We start from the raw sequence: 18731 nt of genomic DNA, 5'->3' as shown, positions 1-18731 counted from the left end.
CATTTCCATCAGTTATTGACCACAGTTGTTGTAGAATCATCTCATGGTACCTGTATCAAATACAGCATAAATCATCTATATTGTACTTTGTAACTCCACAGTTTTGTATGAATCAGTATTATTCACTGAAACAAGTTGTTATTTAAATCCATTTAGTTTTGGAGGTATTAAAATGGACAGTTATATGCCAGCTGTTGGCATTTCATGGCATTACAGGTTGGCAGGGCCAGGATCAATGCCTGTGTTTTAAAATGTTTAAAATCAGTCTATATTTCTGCTATAACCTTGAGCATGATTGTGTCCCTGTTTTAACCTGCGCTTCCTCCCAACAGTCCAAGCTTGTGTTCACAGTGGAAAGGCAGCTTTCTGAAGCAGATCAAACCTCCCATGAACTGAAACCTGCGCCATGAAAGATATACCGTCCCAGGACTTACCGTTGCCCTTTAATTGCAGTACAATGTACCAAAGGGCACGAGGGATACCCATCCTGCTCTCCTGTGTACTCTGAAAGGTGTGAATACCACGCAATGAGGTCGACTTTAAGTGGCCTCGCCTGGAGTTAATGTTAGCAGGAAAAGCGGCGCTGGCAGGCCACTCACTGGATTACTGGCGCCACTGGCTCGGAGAATTATAAAGGGGAGAGGCGATATGACTCATGTCGGCGACATTCTTGTGGCCCTGCGCGCGGCCCAAGACCCGGCGGTGGGTCCCACCTCTCTTGTTGAGCTGTCTATGCTGGGTTCATCCCAGAGTTCAGATCACTTGGCAGCATGGAGGCTCAGGCCGAGGAAATTCGCAGTGTGGGAAATCCCTCTACCTCCGTCCCGCCTCCTCCAATATCATGGGACATGTTGGTGGCGGATGGAGGTTGTGTTTGCCATTGTCCCCATCTGGAATTACCGGAACAGTGCATTGGGTCCGGCCCCATTGGGCTTCCTGCACCTGACTTCTGCCAGGAATTTCCTGTTGGTGCCAAAGATTTTCAGCCCCGAGTAAGTTACTAACGGTACAAATACTTAGAAAGCAACAAAGACTGCATCAGGTTTCATGGGGTTAAATCATACATATATATATATATATATATACAAAAATACAGAAATATTCCCTATTTGACATTGGAGGAAAAGTAGGTGCCCATGTGTCAACTTGGGGTGGGGGGGAGGGGGGTGTCCGGGCCTGGGTGGTGTGGGGGCGGGGATCAAGTATCGGATGATCTGTCTTTTAAAACCATTTTGGATGGTTTTGGAATACTGAAAACAATTTGGTTCCTAACTGCCCCCCCCCCCCACCCTCCCCTATTGTTAAATAGCAGATGTAGCAAGAAACGTTTATGATCGTAAAGCTTTCATTTACTTTATATTGAACTCAGCAATCTGTGGCTTAAATCTATCTTTCAGAATTTGCTTATATCATGTAAAGAATCTCCAAGCTTTAAACAGGTGACATCTTACATCTGGATCTAACATGGTTTTTTGAAGTTGTAGTATATTTTATGAGGGAATAGAGGAGAGAGGAGTACTTAAAGCACGAAACACACCATAAAAGGATGGGATGTTTACTATGATCCTTCATAGATAGGACAGTATTCATAAACGTGGCTATTAAAGTGTGTTGTTTTTATGCCAAAAAGTTAAGGCCCAGCTCCTTGATGGCTCCGTTGTTTAAAGCAGTGTGAGCAACGAAGCCACACAGACCAGATTGGTCCCAGGTTCAATCAATGCTCTGTACTGAGATGGCTTATCTCGGGGTGCTAGAATTGGACTTTTCATCCTTGGGTTAGGAAGGGGATACACCAGCCATGCTTCCCGCTCCTGGGGGCCGGTGTGGTGGAGGGGCGGTGTGGGGGAGGGGCGGTGTGGGGGAGGGGCGGTGTGGCGGAGGGGCGGTGTGGCGGAGGGGCGGTGGGGCGGAGGGGCGGTGGGGCGGAGGGGCGGAGGGGCGGTGGGGCGGAGGGGCGGTGGGGCGCTGTGGCGGTGGGGCGGTGGGGCGGTGGGGCGGTGTGGCGGAGGGGCGGAGGGGCGGTGTGGCGGAGGGACGGAGGGGCGGTGGGGCGGAGGGGCGGTGGGGAGGAGGGGCGGTGGGGAGGAGGGGCGGTGGGGAGGAGGGGCGGTGGGGTGGAGGGGCGGACGGGCGGTGGGGCTGTGGGGCTGTGGGGCGGTGGGGAGGAGGGGCGGTGGGGAGGAGGGGCGGTGGGGAGGAGGGGCGGTGGGGAGGAGGGGCGGTGGGGTGGAGGGGCGGTGGGGTGGAGGGGCGGTGGGGTGGAGGGGCGGTGGGGTGGAGGGGCGGTGGGGTGGAGGGGCGGTGGGGTGGAGGGGCGGTGTGGGGCGGTGTGGGGCGGAGGGGTGGAGGGGCGGTGGGGCGGAGGGGCGGTGGGGCGGAGGGGCGGTGGGGCGGAGGGGCGGTGGGGCGGAGGGGCGGTGGGGCGGAGGGGCGGTGGGGCGGAGGGGCGGAGGGGCGGTGGGGCGGAGGGGCGGTGGGGCGGTGGGGAGGAGGGGCGGAGGGGCGGCGGGGCGGAGGGGCGGCGGGGCGGAGGGGCGGAGGGGCGGTGGGGAGGAGGGGCGGTGGGGAGGAGGGGCGGTGTGGTGGAGGGGCGGTGTGGTGGAGGGGCGGTGTGGTGGAGGGGCGGTGGGGTGGAGGGGCGGTGGGGTGGAGGGGCGGTGGGGTGGAGGGGCGGTGGGGTGGAGGGGCGGTGGGGTGGAGGGGCGGTGGGGTGGAGGGGCGGGGTGGGGTGGAGGGGCGGTGGGGTGGAGGGGCGGTGTGGTGGAGGGGCGGTGGGGTGGAGGGGCGGTGGGGTGGAGGGGCGGTGGGGTGGAGGGGCGGTGGGGTGGAGGGGCGGTGGGGTGGAGGGGCGGTGGGGTGGAGGGGCGGTGTGGTGGAGGGGCGGTGTGGTGGAGGGGCGGTGTGGTGGAGGGGCGGTGTGGTGGAGGGGCGGTGTGGTGGAGGGGCGGTGGGGTGGAGGGGCGGTGGGGTGGAGGGGCGGTGGGGCGGAGGGGCGGTGGGGCGGAGGGGTGGAGGGGCGGTGGTGGGGTGGGGCGGAGGGGCGGTGGGGCGGTGCGGCGGAGGGGCGGTGGGGCGGAGGGGCGGTGGGGCGGAGGGGCGGTGGGGCGGAGGGGCGGTGGGGCGGAGGGGCGGTGGGGCGGAGGGGCGGTGGGGCGGAGGGGCGGTGGGGCGGAGGGGCGGTGGGGCGGAGGGGCGGTGGGGCGGAGGGGCGGTGGGGCGGAGGGGCGGTGGGGCGGTGGGGCGGAGGGGCGGAGGGGCGGTGTGGTGGAGGGGCGGTGGGGTGGAGGGGCGGTTGTGGTGGAGGGGCGGTGGGGCGGAGGGGTGGAGGGGCGGTGGGGTGGAGGGGCGGTGGGGTGGAGGGGCGGTGGGGTGGAGGGGCGGTGGGGTGGAGGGGCGGTGGGGCGGTGGGGCGGTGGGGCGGTGGGGAGGAGGGGCGGTGGGGCGGTGGGGCGGAGGGGCGGTGGGGAGGAGGGGCGGTGGGGCGGAGGGGGCGGTGGGGAGGAGGGGCGGTGGGGAGGAGGGGCGGTGGGGAGGAGGGGGCGGAGGGGCGGTGGGGCGGTGTGGCGGTGGGGCGGTGGGGCGGAGGGGCGGAGTGGTGGAGGGGCGGTGGGGAGGAGGGGCGGTGGGGAGGAGGGGGTGGAGGGGCGGTGGTGGGGCGGTGGGGTGGTGGTGGGGCGGTGGGGTGGTGGCGTGGTGGAGGGGTGTGGTGGGACGGTGGGGCTGTGGGGTGGAGGGGCGGTGTGGTGGTGGGGTGGTGGAGGGGTGTGGTGGCAGTGGTGGGACGGTGGGGCGGTGGGGTGGTGGGGAGGAGGGGCGGAGGGGCGGTGGGGGAGGAGGGGCGGTGGGGCGGTGTGGCGGTGGGGCGGAGGGGCGGTGGGGCGGTGGGGCGGAGTGGTGGAGGGGCGGTGGGGAGGAGGGGCGGTGGGAGGAGGGGGTGGAGGGCGGTGGTGGGGCGGTGGGGTGGTGGAGGGGTGGTGGAGTGGTGGAGGGGTGTGGTGGAGGGGCGGTGGGGAGGGGGTGGAAGGGGCGGTGGGGCGTGTGGTGGAGTGGTGGGACTGGTGGGTGGAGGGGTGGTGGGGTGGTGGAGGGTGGTGGGTGTGGTGGAGGGTGTGGTGGGACGGTGGGGGCTGTGGGGTGGAGGGGGTGGAGGGGCGGTGGTGGGACGGTGGGGCTGTGGGGTGGAGGGGTGGAGGGGTGGTGGAGGGGTGTGGTGGAGGGGTGGTGGTGTGGTGGAGGGGTGTGGTGGGACGGTGGGGCTGTGGGGAGGAGGGGCGGTGGGAGGGTGGGGCTGTGGGGTGGAGGGGCGGTGGAGTGGTGGGACGGTGGGGCGGTGGGGTGGAGGGGCGGTGGGGCGGTGTGGTGGAGGGGCGGTGGGGCGGGGTGGTGGTGGGGTGGTGGAGGGGTGTGGTGGGACGGTGGGGCTGTGGGGTGGAGGGGTGGGGGGGGAATTTTAACTCCTCTGCCCAGCGGACACCGGGTGGGGGAGACTTAACCCGCTGGCCTCCCTCCTCGTTCCTACCAACTGCAATTTTAAATCGCAGGCACCAAGGACACCCACTCCGATTATGTCATCGGGGCCCGACTGTAATCTTAACTCCAGACCTGCACGCCATTCGATCAGATCCCCGGCAGCAGCTTCCTGCTGCCCAAAATCTTGCTGCCACGTAGCTCTTCCCGCACTGTTCCCGCTCATCCTTAAAATCCCCGCTCCCTTATTTATATTGAGCGATCTCTCCTGCATTTGTGCATGTGTGGATGTCAAGTGAGGACAAGACTCAGCTGTGATGCCCCCTACCATCTAATAGTCTGCCAATGGAAGAACCAAAGAATTTTACTGCACAGAAGGGGGTCAGTTGGTCCATCGTGCCTGTGCCGCTCTTTCTTAGGGCAATCCAAGACTAACCCTACTGCCTTGCTTTTTCTCCATAGCCCTGTATCGTCCTCTGCTACATACATTCATCCACATTTCCCTTAAAAGAGTCAATGGGGGAAAAATTGAGTTGTGTCCCCTTTTGGGCGCTAACTTCGCTGGGGTGCTACTTTTAGCGCCCCGAAAAAATTAGCACGCCCGCAGCTGAAATTCATCGGTAGTGCCCCAAGAGGGAAGCGGGATGCTACTGGAAGCTCCCCGCCTCTCTCTTGGGGCGCTGCGAGTGAATATCTCGACGCTACGTGCTGCGGTACTGCAGGCCTTCCTCCCCTTCTTAAAGGGGAGGGGCCTTGCACTGCGCGACTCGGGGCCCAGCTGGGCCACCAGGGATCGGAGTTCCTGCAAAAGAGCCCGGCACTCGAGAGAAGTGCCAGGCTCATGGAGTGCAGCCGGCACCCCGCGGGGGGGCTGCAGAGGAGGCCGGGGACGGCAGAGGGGGCAGGTGCTGGCAGGCGGCCAGCAACAAAAATAGCCGCCCGTCACCTTCCCCTTAATTAGCGCCGCCCCGGCTACAGGTAGACGCCCCGGCTACAGGTAGACCCCCCGACCCCATCTGACATAGCGTCTGGCAGTAAGTCAGGGGGCGCTACCGAAGATAGCGGCCGGGGCGCGAGTGGAGCACTGTGCACGCCGATGATGTCATCGCTGGCGGCGCAGCGCCGCAGGGCGCTAACAGTTACCGCCGCCGGTAACCTCCCGCTGAATTTCGCGGGAGGCATTGGTGGCGCCGTGCCTGGGCGCCCTCTTAGGGCGCTAACGGGAGGCGCAAAGCAACCGAATTTTTAGGCCAATGATCTCTGCCTCAGCTACGCCCAGTGGCAAAGTATTCCATGCTCCCAACAACTTAATCAATGCTCAGTGACCAGGCTCACAGCTATGCGGCACTTGGACCTGTACTCTAGAAAGGAGTTGGGCAGGGAAGAAAATTGGTGGCAAAAGGAGGGAGACAATTCAGATGAACACAATCGTAACTGGCAATACCACCTTCATTGTCAAGTTTGAGTCTGGTTCAGCGATAGCGCTCTCATCTCTAAGTCAGAAAGCTGTGGGTTTGAGCCCACTGCAGGATGAGAGTGCATAATCTAGGCTAGCATTAAGTACAGGGAGTGCTGCTCTGTCAGAGGTATGGGGCTAGATTTTGCCGTTGGGGGCGGGTCAGGTGGTCGGCGGGTTCCGCTCCCGCCTCCGATATCAGGCAGGATAATTTAACTATTTTGCCCTAATTGGCCAATTGATTCCCAGCGAGTGCGAACCCCTGGCCCAATGAGTCTTTTGTGCCTGAAACTCGCCCCTGAGGATGTCATTTATGCAGCTGCATTTAACGGCTCCAAGCAGCCTTGGTTCATTTTCTGCCTCAAAACTTTTATTTGCTAATCTTCTAACGGTTTGGTCCTCTTGAAATGCCTGGTTCAAGGGCCAAGGCCTCACCCCGGTTTGATGATGACTCCCTCCATGCTCTGGTGGAGGGAGCCAGAGCTCAGAAGGAGGTGCTGTTTCCTTCCTCTGGGAGGAACAAACCTCCCCAGCAAACCAAAGCTGTGTGGCTGCAACTGGCACAGGAGGTCAGTTCGAGATCAATGTGCAGCAGCACCTGGCTGCAGTGCCGAAAGAGGTTTAATTACCTTGTCCGCACAGGAAAAGTGAGTATACCATCACCATTACCCTCGATCTGCTCCCCATCGCCTCTCATCACCAGCACTCTGCATTGTCAACCTCCTCCTCCACATCCCACTTTACCCTTACACCCCTTGCACCCTTCACCATCCCTCTCTCTATGTACACAATCACTTAACTATTCGACTATGCTGGCCTCACACTCCCTATCACTGTTTATGCTATGACAACAACTAACAACACACAGGGAGGGCCCTTGGTCTTGGGACCTCACTCCATCTTTGTGTCCTTCTAAGCATCTATGCTATGGATCCTCTACACTCGCACCATCACTCTCACTCAAACTCCACTTGTGTCCCTCATTGCAGGAAAAGAGCCCACAATAAGAGGGAAAGGGTGAAGACTGAAGGAGGGCCACCCTCAATAGCCCAGCTCACCAGCGCTGAGGAGACGGCCCTAGAGATCGCGGGAGCCGAGGAGGATGTGAAAGTGGGGGACGGACAGAGGGGCGCATCAGAGCAATCTGGTGACAGAATAGTTTTGCATCATCTCATTTACATTGCATGAGTGACTGATAATGATTCTAATGCTCTAACAGATTGACTTATGATCATCTGCACAATTCCATGTGCATGTAACGTTTATATCACATGTCTAACTCATTCCTTTACTCCCCCACAGGACCATCGCCAGCCCCCCTCCCCACTGTCCAGGAGGAACAGCCTGAGCTTCAAGACTCCTCAGAGGAACCTGCAACCTCTGAGGGCGCAGCGTCAGCAGAATTAAGTGCACCCAGCACCAGCACAGACACTCACACCTCGGTGGGATCTTCAGGAGATAGAGTAATGTTGTCACCTGGTGTATCACAGCTCACAAATGAGCATCAGCAGCTGGTGGAGACAGCGACAGCAGTGGAGAGTCCTCGTCAGAGGCTGCAGGGCACTCCCAGCTCGGCTCAGCTGCATGTCGACCCTGTGCCTCTGGGTCCATCCAGAAGGAGAGCGGTGATTGAACTCCAAGAACAGGTGCAGGAATCTCTGGCAGGTTTTGTCTTCAGGGTCATTGCGAGTGTGGAGAGGATGGAGGAGTCCATCGCTAACATGAACAGAGCCTTTGTGGAGGCATTGGCGCATAAACGCATCACCACGGAAAGGATGGCAACCTCCCTGGAAAGGATGGCTACGGTAGAGGAGAGGATGGCTACGGCCATGGAGGAGCTAAGTCACCAGAGTGTTGAAAACATGGTGCTTATTCAGAATAGACTGACATCTCTGGAGGAGCGATGGGCAGCTATTGAGCAGAGAAACCAGAGCTTCATGGAAGTCCTCTGGAATAGGACTGCCGGTGCAGATACGGGTCCTCATGGCCCCCCTGAAGTGCAGCAAAGTGCTGTCAAGCCACTTGCTAGCTCTGAAGTGGGGCTGACCCATGAGAGGGATGTTGGTGGCAGACAACAAGGAAGTGGAGGCTCCTCTCCAAGCGCTCACACTCCCATGTCATTGCGGAGCCCTCGGTCAGGGCCCCACCAGAGTCCTCACCCAACTGAGATGGGCGTCTCATCCCCTGCACAGCCGCAGGAGGAGCAGACTGTTGGCGAGCCCTCACAGGCTCGCTACCCGAGAGGATGCCCGCCAAAGGTGTTGAGGCAGGAGTAGCAAGGGGCCTCCACATCTGCTGAAGCCACAGGGGAAGCACCACGTCGGAGCATGCGTAAGAGGAAGGTAAAGCACAAGTAGTCACAAGGGTAGTCACTTGGATGTTCTGTTGTGTTTAATTGTTTAATGTCATCCTTTAGTCAGTGTGATAAAATGAAGTGACGGCAAACTGTTGAAGTTCTGGGCTGTGTCATATCGCTGATGGAGGTTCCACATTGAGGGCTCAGGGTGACTTGGATTTGTCATGATGGTGGTCAGAGTAATAGGAAGCCGCAGGTTCTTGTCCACTGTCTATGGTGTGGTAAGAAGGTGCGAGCCAAATGTGTTTGATTGGACAACCGAAGCAAATCTGGCCAAGATGTGTGCATCCCTTGCATCCCGGGCAGCAATGTGCTCACGTGCTGCTGCCGCTGGTTGATGCGCTTCCGCAAGGTCTTCGTTCTCGCTCTCCTCCTCCTCATCTTCCTCCTCATCCTCATCCTCATCTGAGGAGGCTATGCGCTAAGCCACTTGTCCCTCACGCAGCTGCAAGCCACGATGCTGTGCGATGTTGTGAAGTGCACAGCAGACCACGACGATTCTGGAGACCCTGGCTGCTGAGTACTGCAGGGCTCCACCTGATCTATCAAGGCATCTGAATCGCATCTTCAGCAAGCTGATGGCTTGCTCGATAATGGATCTGGTTGAAATGTGGCTGAAGTTGTAGCGTTCCTCAGCTTCGTTGGATGGCCTCCTGAACGACGTCATTAGCCACGTCTTCAGGGGATAGCCCTTGTCTCCAAGTAGCCATCCACAAAGTTGGTTTGGCTGTAGGGGGTTTCTCTTGCTCTTTCTGGTCTCCTGCCAGGCTTCGTGCAATAATTACCCTTGAGTGGTTCGACCCACTCCCCCCTACGGTTCTAGACCTTGGACTTAGGTGCAGAGAACAGTAGTGCAGAGAAAGAACTCAATAGACCAGGTTGAATAGCACGAAATGGATGCTTTTATTTTTAAACAGTTTGAAGCATTACAAAATACATATCATAGGCACAGATTAAAGTTACTACAATCATGCACAAATTTATGAACTTGACTCTATGGAAATGGGGAACACACGGCACATCGAAAAAGGGGAAACACATTACGATTTCCCTTAACTCCCTCCCCTATACCTAAACTAAGTTTCGACCTGGGGAACTTGGGATCATGCTCACCACTCTCGAAATCGCGAGAAAGGGGGGTTCGCAGCCTTTTTGGCACCGCTTTCCGTCGTCACGTGGATTTGGAAACTTCTGGCGCAGTCGATATTCTCTCCTCCCTCGAGGCGGTGGGGTAGACCCAGCCTCGATGAGCGCTCGTTAAGGTTGAGATCCACCAAGTCAATTTGGGTTCATGGAGCAGACCCAGATGCAGGCTATGCACCTGGGAGAATCTTGTGGCATCGATCGCCGGTTCTCCAGAGGGTTTCTTCTCCGTCGGCCTGGGTCGTCGATGATCTCCCGACCCCAGTACCCGGGCCACCCTCGTCGTCTTCTCGTCGTGGCCGAGCCTTGTTTGGCTGAACACCGACCACGTTGTCCTTTTACCGAAACCGTCCGTCTTTAAAAAGACGAAAACGTTTTCATCGATCTGCCGAAGTGGAAGAGGCGCCGATCCGGGCACCGTCCGCCCTTCGTTCGTTCCTCGTAGAAGAAAGTTCTTGAAGAAAATGGAAGCCTGAAGTCGCCCAACAAGAAAGCCGTGGCAGTGAAGAAGAAGTTGTTCAAGTAACCCGGAGTCCGCCGTTTTTTAGATGGACTTTCAATCCATAGTTATACTCTTTTGGGACAGTCTTATCTCCCGCCAAATCATAGTCCTGTCTTTGTATTAATTTTGGCGGGCAGAAATCTCTGCAGGGGCGCTTTGTCTTGTAACGGAGCCGGTGATAACTTAAACTGGCCTTCCTGGCCGATAATGTCTTTCAATGTCTTTTGCATTGTCACCGTGGCTCGGTTCGCATATTGATCGGTCCGGACATTTTCCTTGATGGCTGCTAAACGGTTTTTCCTTTGTACGATAAATGGGTATAAGTGTTTTTACATTGTCCGCCCATATCTTGATGGGCCCCATCCTGTACTTATAATCCATTGAATATGTATGCTGTTGCTCTGAGTTTCGGTTCCCAGAGATTGGCTTTCGTGGGCTCACTGTCTTCAATCCACAAGCCTGTCTGGCTTGCAGTAACAGAAATAAAATGGTTCATAAACTGATCACGGGGCCTGGTGACCATTTTGTATGCCCTTTTATCAAAGGTTTTTCTGTGCAAGCTTACTTTGGTCAATAAACAGTCTTAATTTTATCCAGTTTTCTTGCGTGATTTTTGCTGAAAATTGCGAATCTTACAGGCGGACTGAAGAGCGGAGGCACACTAGACTGCCGCAGGATGAATGAGTCATGGCAACTGCCAGGGTACTTGGCGCAAACATGCAAAATGTCCTCCTTGCGTTTACACACCAGCTGCACGTTGAGGGAGTGGAAGCCCTTGCGGTTGATAAAAAGAACTGGATTGTGCTGGGGTGCCTTAAGGGCCACGTGTGCAGTCGACGATGCTCTGCACCCTTGGCAAGCCGGCCATATTTGCAAATCCAACCGCATGCGCGGTTATACTTGCTTGATCCTTGGAGAAGTTTATATAATTATGTGCCTTTGCAAAGAGGGCATCAGTAACCTGCGTGATGCAAGTGGGGCATCAGTAACCTGCGTGATGCAAGTGTGCGTGGCCTACTGGGAGATGCCGCTGATGTCTGCTGTTGATCCCTGGAATGAGCCTGAAGCAAAAAAGTTGAGTGCGGTGGTGACTTTTATGGCCACTGGTAAGGGGTGTCCACCCGATCCTTTGGGCTCCAGGTGTTGGTGCAGCATTGCGCAGATGTCACCCACTACCTCTCGCAAAAGTCTCAGCCTCTTTTGGCACTGCTGCTCAGTCATGTTGCGGAAGCTCATCCTCATCCTGTAAACCCTGTTTTGGGGGTATCTCCTGCGGCGACGTGCTCCCCTGCGCTGGCGCCTTCTGCCCTGTGCAGCTTCAGCTGGGTGAGCAGCAGGTTGGCGCTCCTGTTGTTGTTCCTGGTTCTGCTGCTGCCACGGCTGGTCTTCGTCCGAATCTGAGGTCCAGGAGGAAAGGAAATAAATGGTTCCCATGCTGCTGGTATATACCTCAGTTGAGAAAGCGCTCAGTCAATGTGGGGAGAGGGTTTTCCCAGTGGAGATGGATCTCGGCTTCACCACTTCCAAAATCAATAGACCTGCAAAAAGTTCTCCAAGACCTAAGAAAACAAGTTCTGCCGCCTGCAACAGATCCTTGTTGAAAGCTCTAGTTTTATGGTGGAGCTGCAGCTGTTGGGAAGCCAGCCACTTGTGAACCCGACAGGATTAGCTGGCGTGTTTTAGGAGAGACGTGCAGCACGCGGGAAATGTGGCAAAACTTGAAAGGCCTCTCAAAATGGGATTATAGAGGTCGTTAAGTAGCAGTTAAGTGCCTTAAGGGCCTATCCCGCCGCTTGGAGGCGGGACCGAAACGGAGTCTGCAAGCCTGCCTTTGGGAAAGTTGTGCAGGGGCGGGTTGATCGGAACCCGCTGTCATTTTTTACAACTTTCCCACCTGACCCGCTTTCAAACCCGCCTCCTCGGGGCTGGTAAAATCCAGCCCCTGGTCTTTCAGATGAGATATTAAACTGAGGCCCCATCTGCCTACTCAAATGGATGTAAAAGATCCCAAAGGAGAGCATGGGAGGTTTCCCAGTGTCATGGCCAGCTATATTCCTCAACTAACACTGTTAAAAACAGATTAACTGGTCATTTATCTCATTGCTTTTGTGGGACATGTCTGTGTGAAAATTGGCTGCCAAATCTGCCTATGTAACAACAGGGGCTACGTTTCAAAAGTAATCAGTTGGCTGTGAAGCGCTTTGGAAAGTCTGAGTACCTGAGTAATCTCAGCTGGCCTACAGAAGTAGAACATGGCAGAGATGAGTGAACTTGTTTGCACCATGCTAAGGCTAACGACTCTGGTATTTGTAAGACGATTCTTTGGGGAACCCTCTCTGCAAAAGGACACTGATGCATTGGGGAAAGCTTAGAGAAAAGAGGAATTAAACCAGGAGCCAAACTAAAGCATTATGAGAATATGCTAATAGAACTGAATCTCCTTGCCCATTATGGTTCTGCCCTTTTCCTGTCTCCTCTCATCAAGCGCTGACATTGTTTGGATATGGTTCTGTGGGCATTGACCATTAGATATGCTGTCCAAGTGACAATGAACGTCAGCATACCAGCCAAGCATTAGAAACAAGCTTGATCCTGGTCTTACCCAATGTCCACAGATATCCAGCAGACATTATTAGACAGCAAAGTCAGGAGGGATAAACATGGCTATTTTTACCCCTTCCTATATGAGACTAATTGTACTGGCTGTATCACTCTAGCCTGACATCGGTTAGTGCAGTATAGACCAAAGGTGAGGTGAGAGTGACTGCCCTTGATATCAAGGCAGCATTCGACCGAGTGTGGCATCATGGTGCCCTAGTAAAATTGAAGTCAGTGGGGATCAGGGGGAAAACTCTCCACTGGCTGGAGTCATACCTGGCACAAAGGAAGATGGTTGAGGTCGTTGGAGGTCAATCATCTCAACCCCTGAACATTGTTGCAGGAGTTTCTCAGGGCAGCACTCTGGGTCCAACTATCTTCATCAATGACCTTCCCTCTATCATAAGGTCCAAGTGGGGACTGAATTTTGCACAGTGTTCAGCTCCATTTGCAATTCTTCAGATAATGAAGCAGTCCCTGTCCACATGCAACAAAGACCTGGACAACATCCAGACTTGGATTGAGAAGTGGCAAGTAGCATTCATGCCACACAAGTGTCAGGCAGTGACCATCTCCAACAAGAGAGAGCATAACCATCTCCCCTTGACATTCAACGGCATTACCATCATCGGGTCCCCCACCATCAACATCCTGGGGGTCACCATGGCCAGAAACTGAACTGGACTAGCCACATAAATTGCCGTGGCTATTCAAGCAGATCAGAGTCTGAGTATTCTTCAATTGACTTCAGGGCCTATTTAGCCCGCAGGGACTATCTGAGCATTGGTCTTAAAGGATTAACAGTTAAGCATTGCAAACATGTTCCATACCCCAGATTACCTGTGAGCTGTGTCACGGGAGATCGATTAATTATGTATTATGCCTCTGTGAAGTGCCTTGGATGTTTTTCTATGTTATAATCACTATTTAAATGCATTGCTATACTGCAGTAACATTACCTGGTAATTGGCTGTTAATGATATGAGTAAATAAACCTGCCATGATCACAATCATTAATCCTTCACAGTAGACATTATTATGCACCAACAGCACAAGGGTACTTACTGGCCCATCACTTTCCACCATTACCACTGCAACCAGGGAATCAAAGGATTCAAAAGTAAATAAAATAACCCCCATGAAATTCATGGGGTGATAAAACTAAATAAATAGCTCAGGCTCACTTTCACAATTCATGACATCATGTGACATTGAATCGTTGTAATAAATTCCAGGTAGCCATTATTTTAGATTTATTTCACATTATACATCATTGCCTGCATTAACAAATAGTTTTCTTCTAATTTAATTAGATCGAGCTTGCCAAAAGCTGTGATGGATATGTTCATTTTGGTGATGCAGTGATACTTATTAATCCTGGTACTGTAAAGCAACATGAGGCAAGCCTCCATTCACTTCGTGCACCCATGGCATTGACTATGAATGTCGATCAAAGCAGATTCATGACAAGTAGACAAGTTGATTCACCCTGTGACGTGAGCGGCAGCCTGGACTTAAGCCCCTGTATCAGGAATACCTTTGTTATTACAAGGTGAGGAGACTGCTTTTTAATTTGCGTTCAGTGTTGCTTCTGAATTAACGTCAGACACGATTGTTCTGTATTAAGAAAAGCTGCTATTTTATTAACAGCCAATCATTTATACAAAAGGTTTCTGTACAGTAACGATTATAGTAACTGCGCTACAGTTGCTATAGTCTACATTTAATTCAAAGTTGATAATTTTAATTAATTATAAATTGAAATTATGCAAAAAATGCCCCCGTGCTTATTTATTAAATTACTTAATTCTTACTACAGGTAATTCAATTTGTTTTTGTTGAGCAAAACCAACTTTGAATTAACAGGAGTAGACTATATTATACTAGCTGGAGTGCCCGGCGGTGCCGAGGGTTTTTTGAGGTGGGGGGAGGGGGGGGTGGGGGAAAGAGGGGGGGTGGGGGAAAGGGGTGGGGGAAAGGAGGGGGGGTGGGGGAGGGGGGGAAGGGGGGTGGGGGAGGGGGGGAAGGGGGGTGGGGGAGGGGGGGAAAGGGGTGGGGAGGGGGGGAAAGGGGTGGGGGAGGGGGGGTGGGGGAAAGGGGTGGGGGGAAAGGGAGGGGGGAGAGGGGGTGGGGGAAAGGGAGGGGGGTTGGGGAAAGGGGGTGGGGGAAAGGGGTGGGGGGAGGGGGGTTGGGGGAAAGGGGTGGGGGGTGGGGGAAAGGGGTGGGGGGAGGGTGGGTGGGGGAAAGGGGAGGGGGGTGGGGGAAAGAGGGAGGGGGGCTGGGGGGGAAGGGGGAGGGGGTGGGGGAAGGGGGGGATGGGGGAAGGGAAGGGGGAAAGGGGGGGTGGGGGAGGAAAGTTGGTGTGGGGGAAAGGGGGTGTGGGGGAAGGGAGGGGGGGAGCCAGCAGACCCTCTCCCCTCTGCCAGTGTTGAGAGTTGCGCTGCCGGCGGCGGTTGGAGAAGGCTAGGCCCCGGACACCCGCACTGACATGGCCCAGCCGAGCCCAGTGCCCCCGGGCAGCCCAAGCTCCGCAGCCGCTGTTCGGCTGCAGGCCACAAAGCACCCGAGCCCAGCGCCAGCGATGGCTCCGCGGAGCTCCGTACCGCCCCGCCAGCCTTTACAAAGATGGCGGCAATCGCGGGCCGCTTGTTGAGCGGGACGGGAGATGCCTAGCTCGGGCGTGGCTGGGGAGGAGAGGCCGAGGCTTCGAGGCCTGCAGGCGTGGTAACCCTGGAAGGTTGCGGCGCCCGGCGGAAGGTAGCGAGTCAAGAGGGGAAAAAAAGGGTGAAAGGTAGGAAAATTAATGAGGTTAGAGAAAAGATTTACAAATTAATTAACTTTTTTTTAAAACAATTTAATTGTGTTTTAAAAGCAACTTTTTTTTTGCTGGAAATCTAGATTTGAAAATAAACATGCAGAAAGTGGGAAAAATAAATGAATAGTTAGGAAACAAGATGGCGGCCACTCACCTCAGCTCAGAAGGATTAGGCCCGCCCACACACAATGAAATGCCCCCCGTGACGCACCAATTGGTCAACAATCAGGTTAATCCCCTGTACGATTGGTCAACCATCATGTCACTCAACGCTAATGAGCGGAATGTTGCCATTTTTTGCACCTTTTTTGTATACTGTCTGAACAATTTTTGTCTGACCAAAAAGTAAATACGCCTATTATAGTCCCCTAATGATAAGCTTTCTTTTGATATGACATGTGTGTAGGTACGCTCTATAACTTTTGATTGTATAGCCGGACAGACAGAGAGAAAGACAGACGGAAAGACAGACGGACCGTTTTATATATATACTAGCTGGAGTGCCCGGCGGTGCCGAGGCTTTTTCGAGGGCATGTTGTTGTTGGAAGAGAGAGCGAGAGAGAGAGAGAGCGACTGGGGGGGAAGAGAGAGAGCGACTGGGGGGGAAGAGAGAGAGCGACTGGGGGGGAAGAGGGAGAGCGACTGGGGGGGAAGAGAGAGAGAGCGACGGGGGGGAAGAGAGAGAGCGACTGGGGGGGAAGAGAGAGAGCGCGACTGGAGGGGAAGAGAGAGAGCGACTGGGGGGGAAGAGAGAGAGCGACTGGGGGGAAGAGAGAGAGCGACTGGGGGGAAGAGAGAGAGCGACTGGGGGGAAGAGAGAGAGCGACTGGGGGAAGAGAGAGAGCGACTGGGGGAAGAGAGAGAGCGACTGGGGGAAGAGAGAGAGCGACTGGGGGAAGAGAGAGAGCGACTGGGGGGAAGAGAGAGAGCGACTGGGGGGAAGAGAGAGAGCGACTGGGGGGAAGAGAGAGAGCAACTGGGGGGAAGAGAGAGAGCGACTGGGGGGAAGAGAGAGAGCGACTAGGGGGGAAGAGAGAGAGCGACTGGGGGGAAGGGGGGGAAGATGGGGGGGAAGATGGGGGTGGGGGGAAGGGGAGGGGGGACGGGGGAGAGTCCCCGAGCCCCGCCCCCCCGGATCTCCGGATCCCCGCCCCCCCCGATCTCCTGAGCCCCCCCCGATCTCCCGAGCCCCGCCCCCCCCGATCTCCGGAGCCCCGCCACCCCCGATCTCCCGAGCCCCGCCCCCCCGATGCTCGCCCCCCCGATCTCCGCCCCCCGATCTCCCGAGCCCCGCCCCCCCTTAGATCTCCCTAGCCCTGCCCCCCGATCTCCCGAGGTCCCGCCCCGCGATCTCCCGATGTCCCGCCCCGCGATCTCCCGATGTCCCGCCCCGCGATCTCCCGATGTCCCGCCCCGTGATCTCCCGATGTCCCGCCCCGCGATCTCCCGATGTCCCGCCCCGCGATCTCCCGATGTCCCGCCCCCGATCTCCCGATGTCCCGCCTCCCGATCTCCCGCCCCCCGATGTCCCGAGCCCCGCCCTCCCGAGCACCGGCGTCCCGCTCTCCGGAGCCCCGCCCTCCCGCTCTCTGGAGCCCCGCCCTCCCGAGCTGGCTTCAAGACCACCGATTGCGGCTGTGAGAGACGGCCGGCGGGCCCGGTTGCCGGGGTAACCCTTGCCGCTCTCTAAGCCCCGCCCGAGAGCCGCACTCCCGAGAGCCCCGCCCCCCCGCCCGAGCCGAGCGGGGAACAGAGAGAGACGCCGCGTCTCAGCTGCTCCTGCTGCGCGCGCACCCTGTATGTCCCGTGACCCTCGTGGCTGACGCCGTTGCCCCGGGTAATGTGACACCGCGCGGTGGGGGGTGGTGGGGAGCTTAGCAGAAGCCGTGGGACAATTACCTAGCTCGGGCATGGCTGGGCAGGAGAGGCCCAGGCTTTGAGCCTAGGTTCTGAGGCCTTACAAAAACGGGGAAAGGTAGGAAAAAGAATGTTCAGGTAAGAGAAAATATTTACAAATGAATGAAGTTTTTTTAAAAACAATTTAATAAAAGCAATTTTTTTTTGCTGGAAATGTATATTTGAAAAGAAAGACGCAGAAAGCGATAAAAAGAATGGAAGCAAGATGGCGGCTACTCACCTCGGTTCAGAACGATAAGGCCCGCCCACACACGCACCGATTGGTCGACCGTCAGGTCACCGAAGCGTAGGATTGGTCAATCGTCCCGTCACTCGGCTGTAGGAGGGCCCGCCCGCACGCGCCAGGAACCCGGCGTACGATTGGTCGACCTCGAAGTCACTCTGTCGCTAATGAGCGGATAATGAGATGCTAATGAGTGGAATTTTGACCGTTTTTCGGATACCGCGGGCGCAATTTTTGTCCGGCCGAAACGTAAATACGCTTACAATCGTTTTGGAATGGTGAGCTTTCTTTCGACGTAACGCACGCGTAGGTACGCTCTGTAACTTTCGAGCGCATAGCCGGACAGACGCACACGTGAGGACAGACAGAAGGACAGACAGACAGACAGAAGGACAGACAGATAGACAGACAGAAAGAACGATCCGTTTATATATATAGATAGATAGATAAGCTGCTCATGATACTACTACATCATAGAACTACAATAAAAGTACATTATAACTGCAGCTAGCAGCGTAACTTAATTAAAAGTATTCAGTAATCCACACATTTACATTTGGAAGTGACACAGTTTGAAGTATTAGTACTGTTCATGTAATTATGGAAAAGATAAATATAGATTGGTGCAGTGACCCAGCACATTAGCGCTTCAACCTGTCAAATGGGTGGAAGCAGGTTTGCAGGCACTTGGTGATGTTCCAATTTTGATCATGCCAGCAGGTAAAAAAAAAAAATCGAGCCGAGGCCAGCCATTTTGCCACATGGAGGAGATAATCGGCAAGTGGGCCGCTCACAAAAAGCTAGGGAAGCTTTAACGGCAGAGGTTCAGGGAAAATAAAACTTGCATTTCTATAGCGCCTTTCATGACTTCAGGACGTCCTAAAGCGCTTTACAGCCAATGAAGTACTTTTGAAGTGTAGTCACTGTTGTAATGTAGTAAAGGCGGCAATTTGCGCAAAGCAAGCTCTCACAAGCAGCAATGCGATAATGACCAGATAATCTGTTTTTGTTATGTTGATTGAGGATAACTATTGGCCAAGACACTGGAGATAACTCCCCTGCTCTTCTTCGAAATAGTGCCATGGGACCTTGTACATCCACCTGAGAAGACAGACGGGACCTTGGTTTTAACGGCTCATCCAAAAAACAGCACCTCTGACAGTGCAGCACTCTCTCAGCACTGCACTGGAGTGTCAGTCTAGATTTATTTTGTGCTCAAGTCTCTGGAGTGGGACTTGAACCCACAACCTTCTG

General features: G+C 55.4%; 1 protein-coding gene across 2 annotated transcripts in view; it reads left to right on the top strand.

Moving 5' to 3' along the window:
* cfap161 (cilia and flagella associated protein 161) overlaps window positions 1-18731 on the top strand; it is a 79772-nt gene that overhangs the window by 38725 nt on the left and 22316 nt on the right. For both annotated transcript variants that reach the window (XM_085968874.1, XM_085968873.1), the window contains one exon: window positions 13836-14074. In XM_085968874.1, coding sequence (XP_085825000.1) covers window positions 13836-14074 — 239 coding nt within the window. The remainder of the gene's footprint in view (window positions 1-13835; window positions 14075-18731) is intronic.

This window comes from Somniosus microcephalus, chromosome 27 (assembly GCF_052327205.1).
Source record: "Somniosus microcephalus isolate GS21.2 chromosome 27, FLI_Smic_1.0, whole genome shotgun sequence".
Classification (NCBI taxonomy): Eukaryota; Metazoa; Chordata; class Chondrichthyes; order Squaliformes; family Somniosidae; genus Somniosus; species Somniosus microcephalus.
The sequence above is the reverse complement of the archived record's forward strand: the minus strand, read 5'-3'. Positions and strand labels throughout refer to the sequence as shown.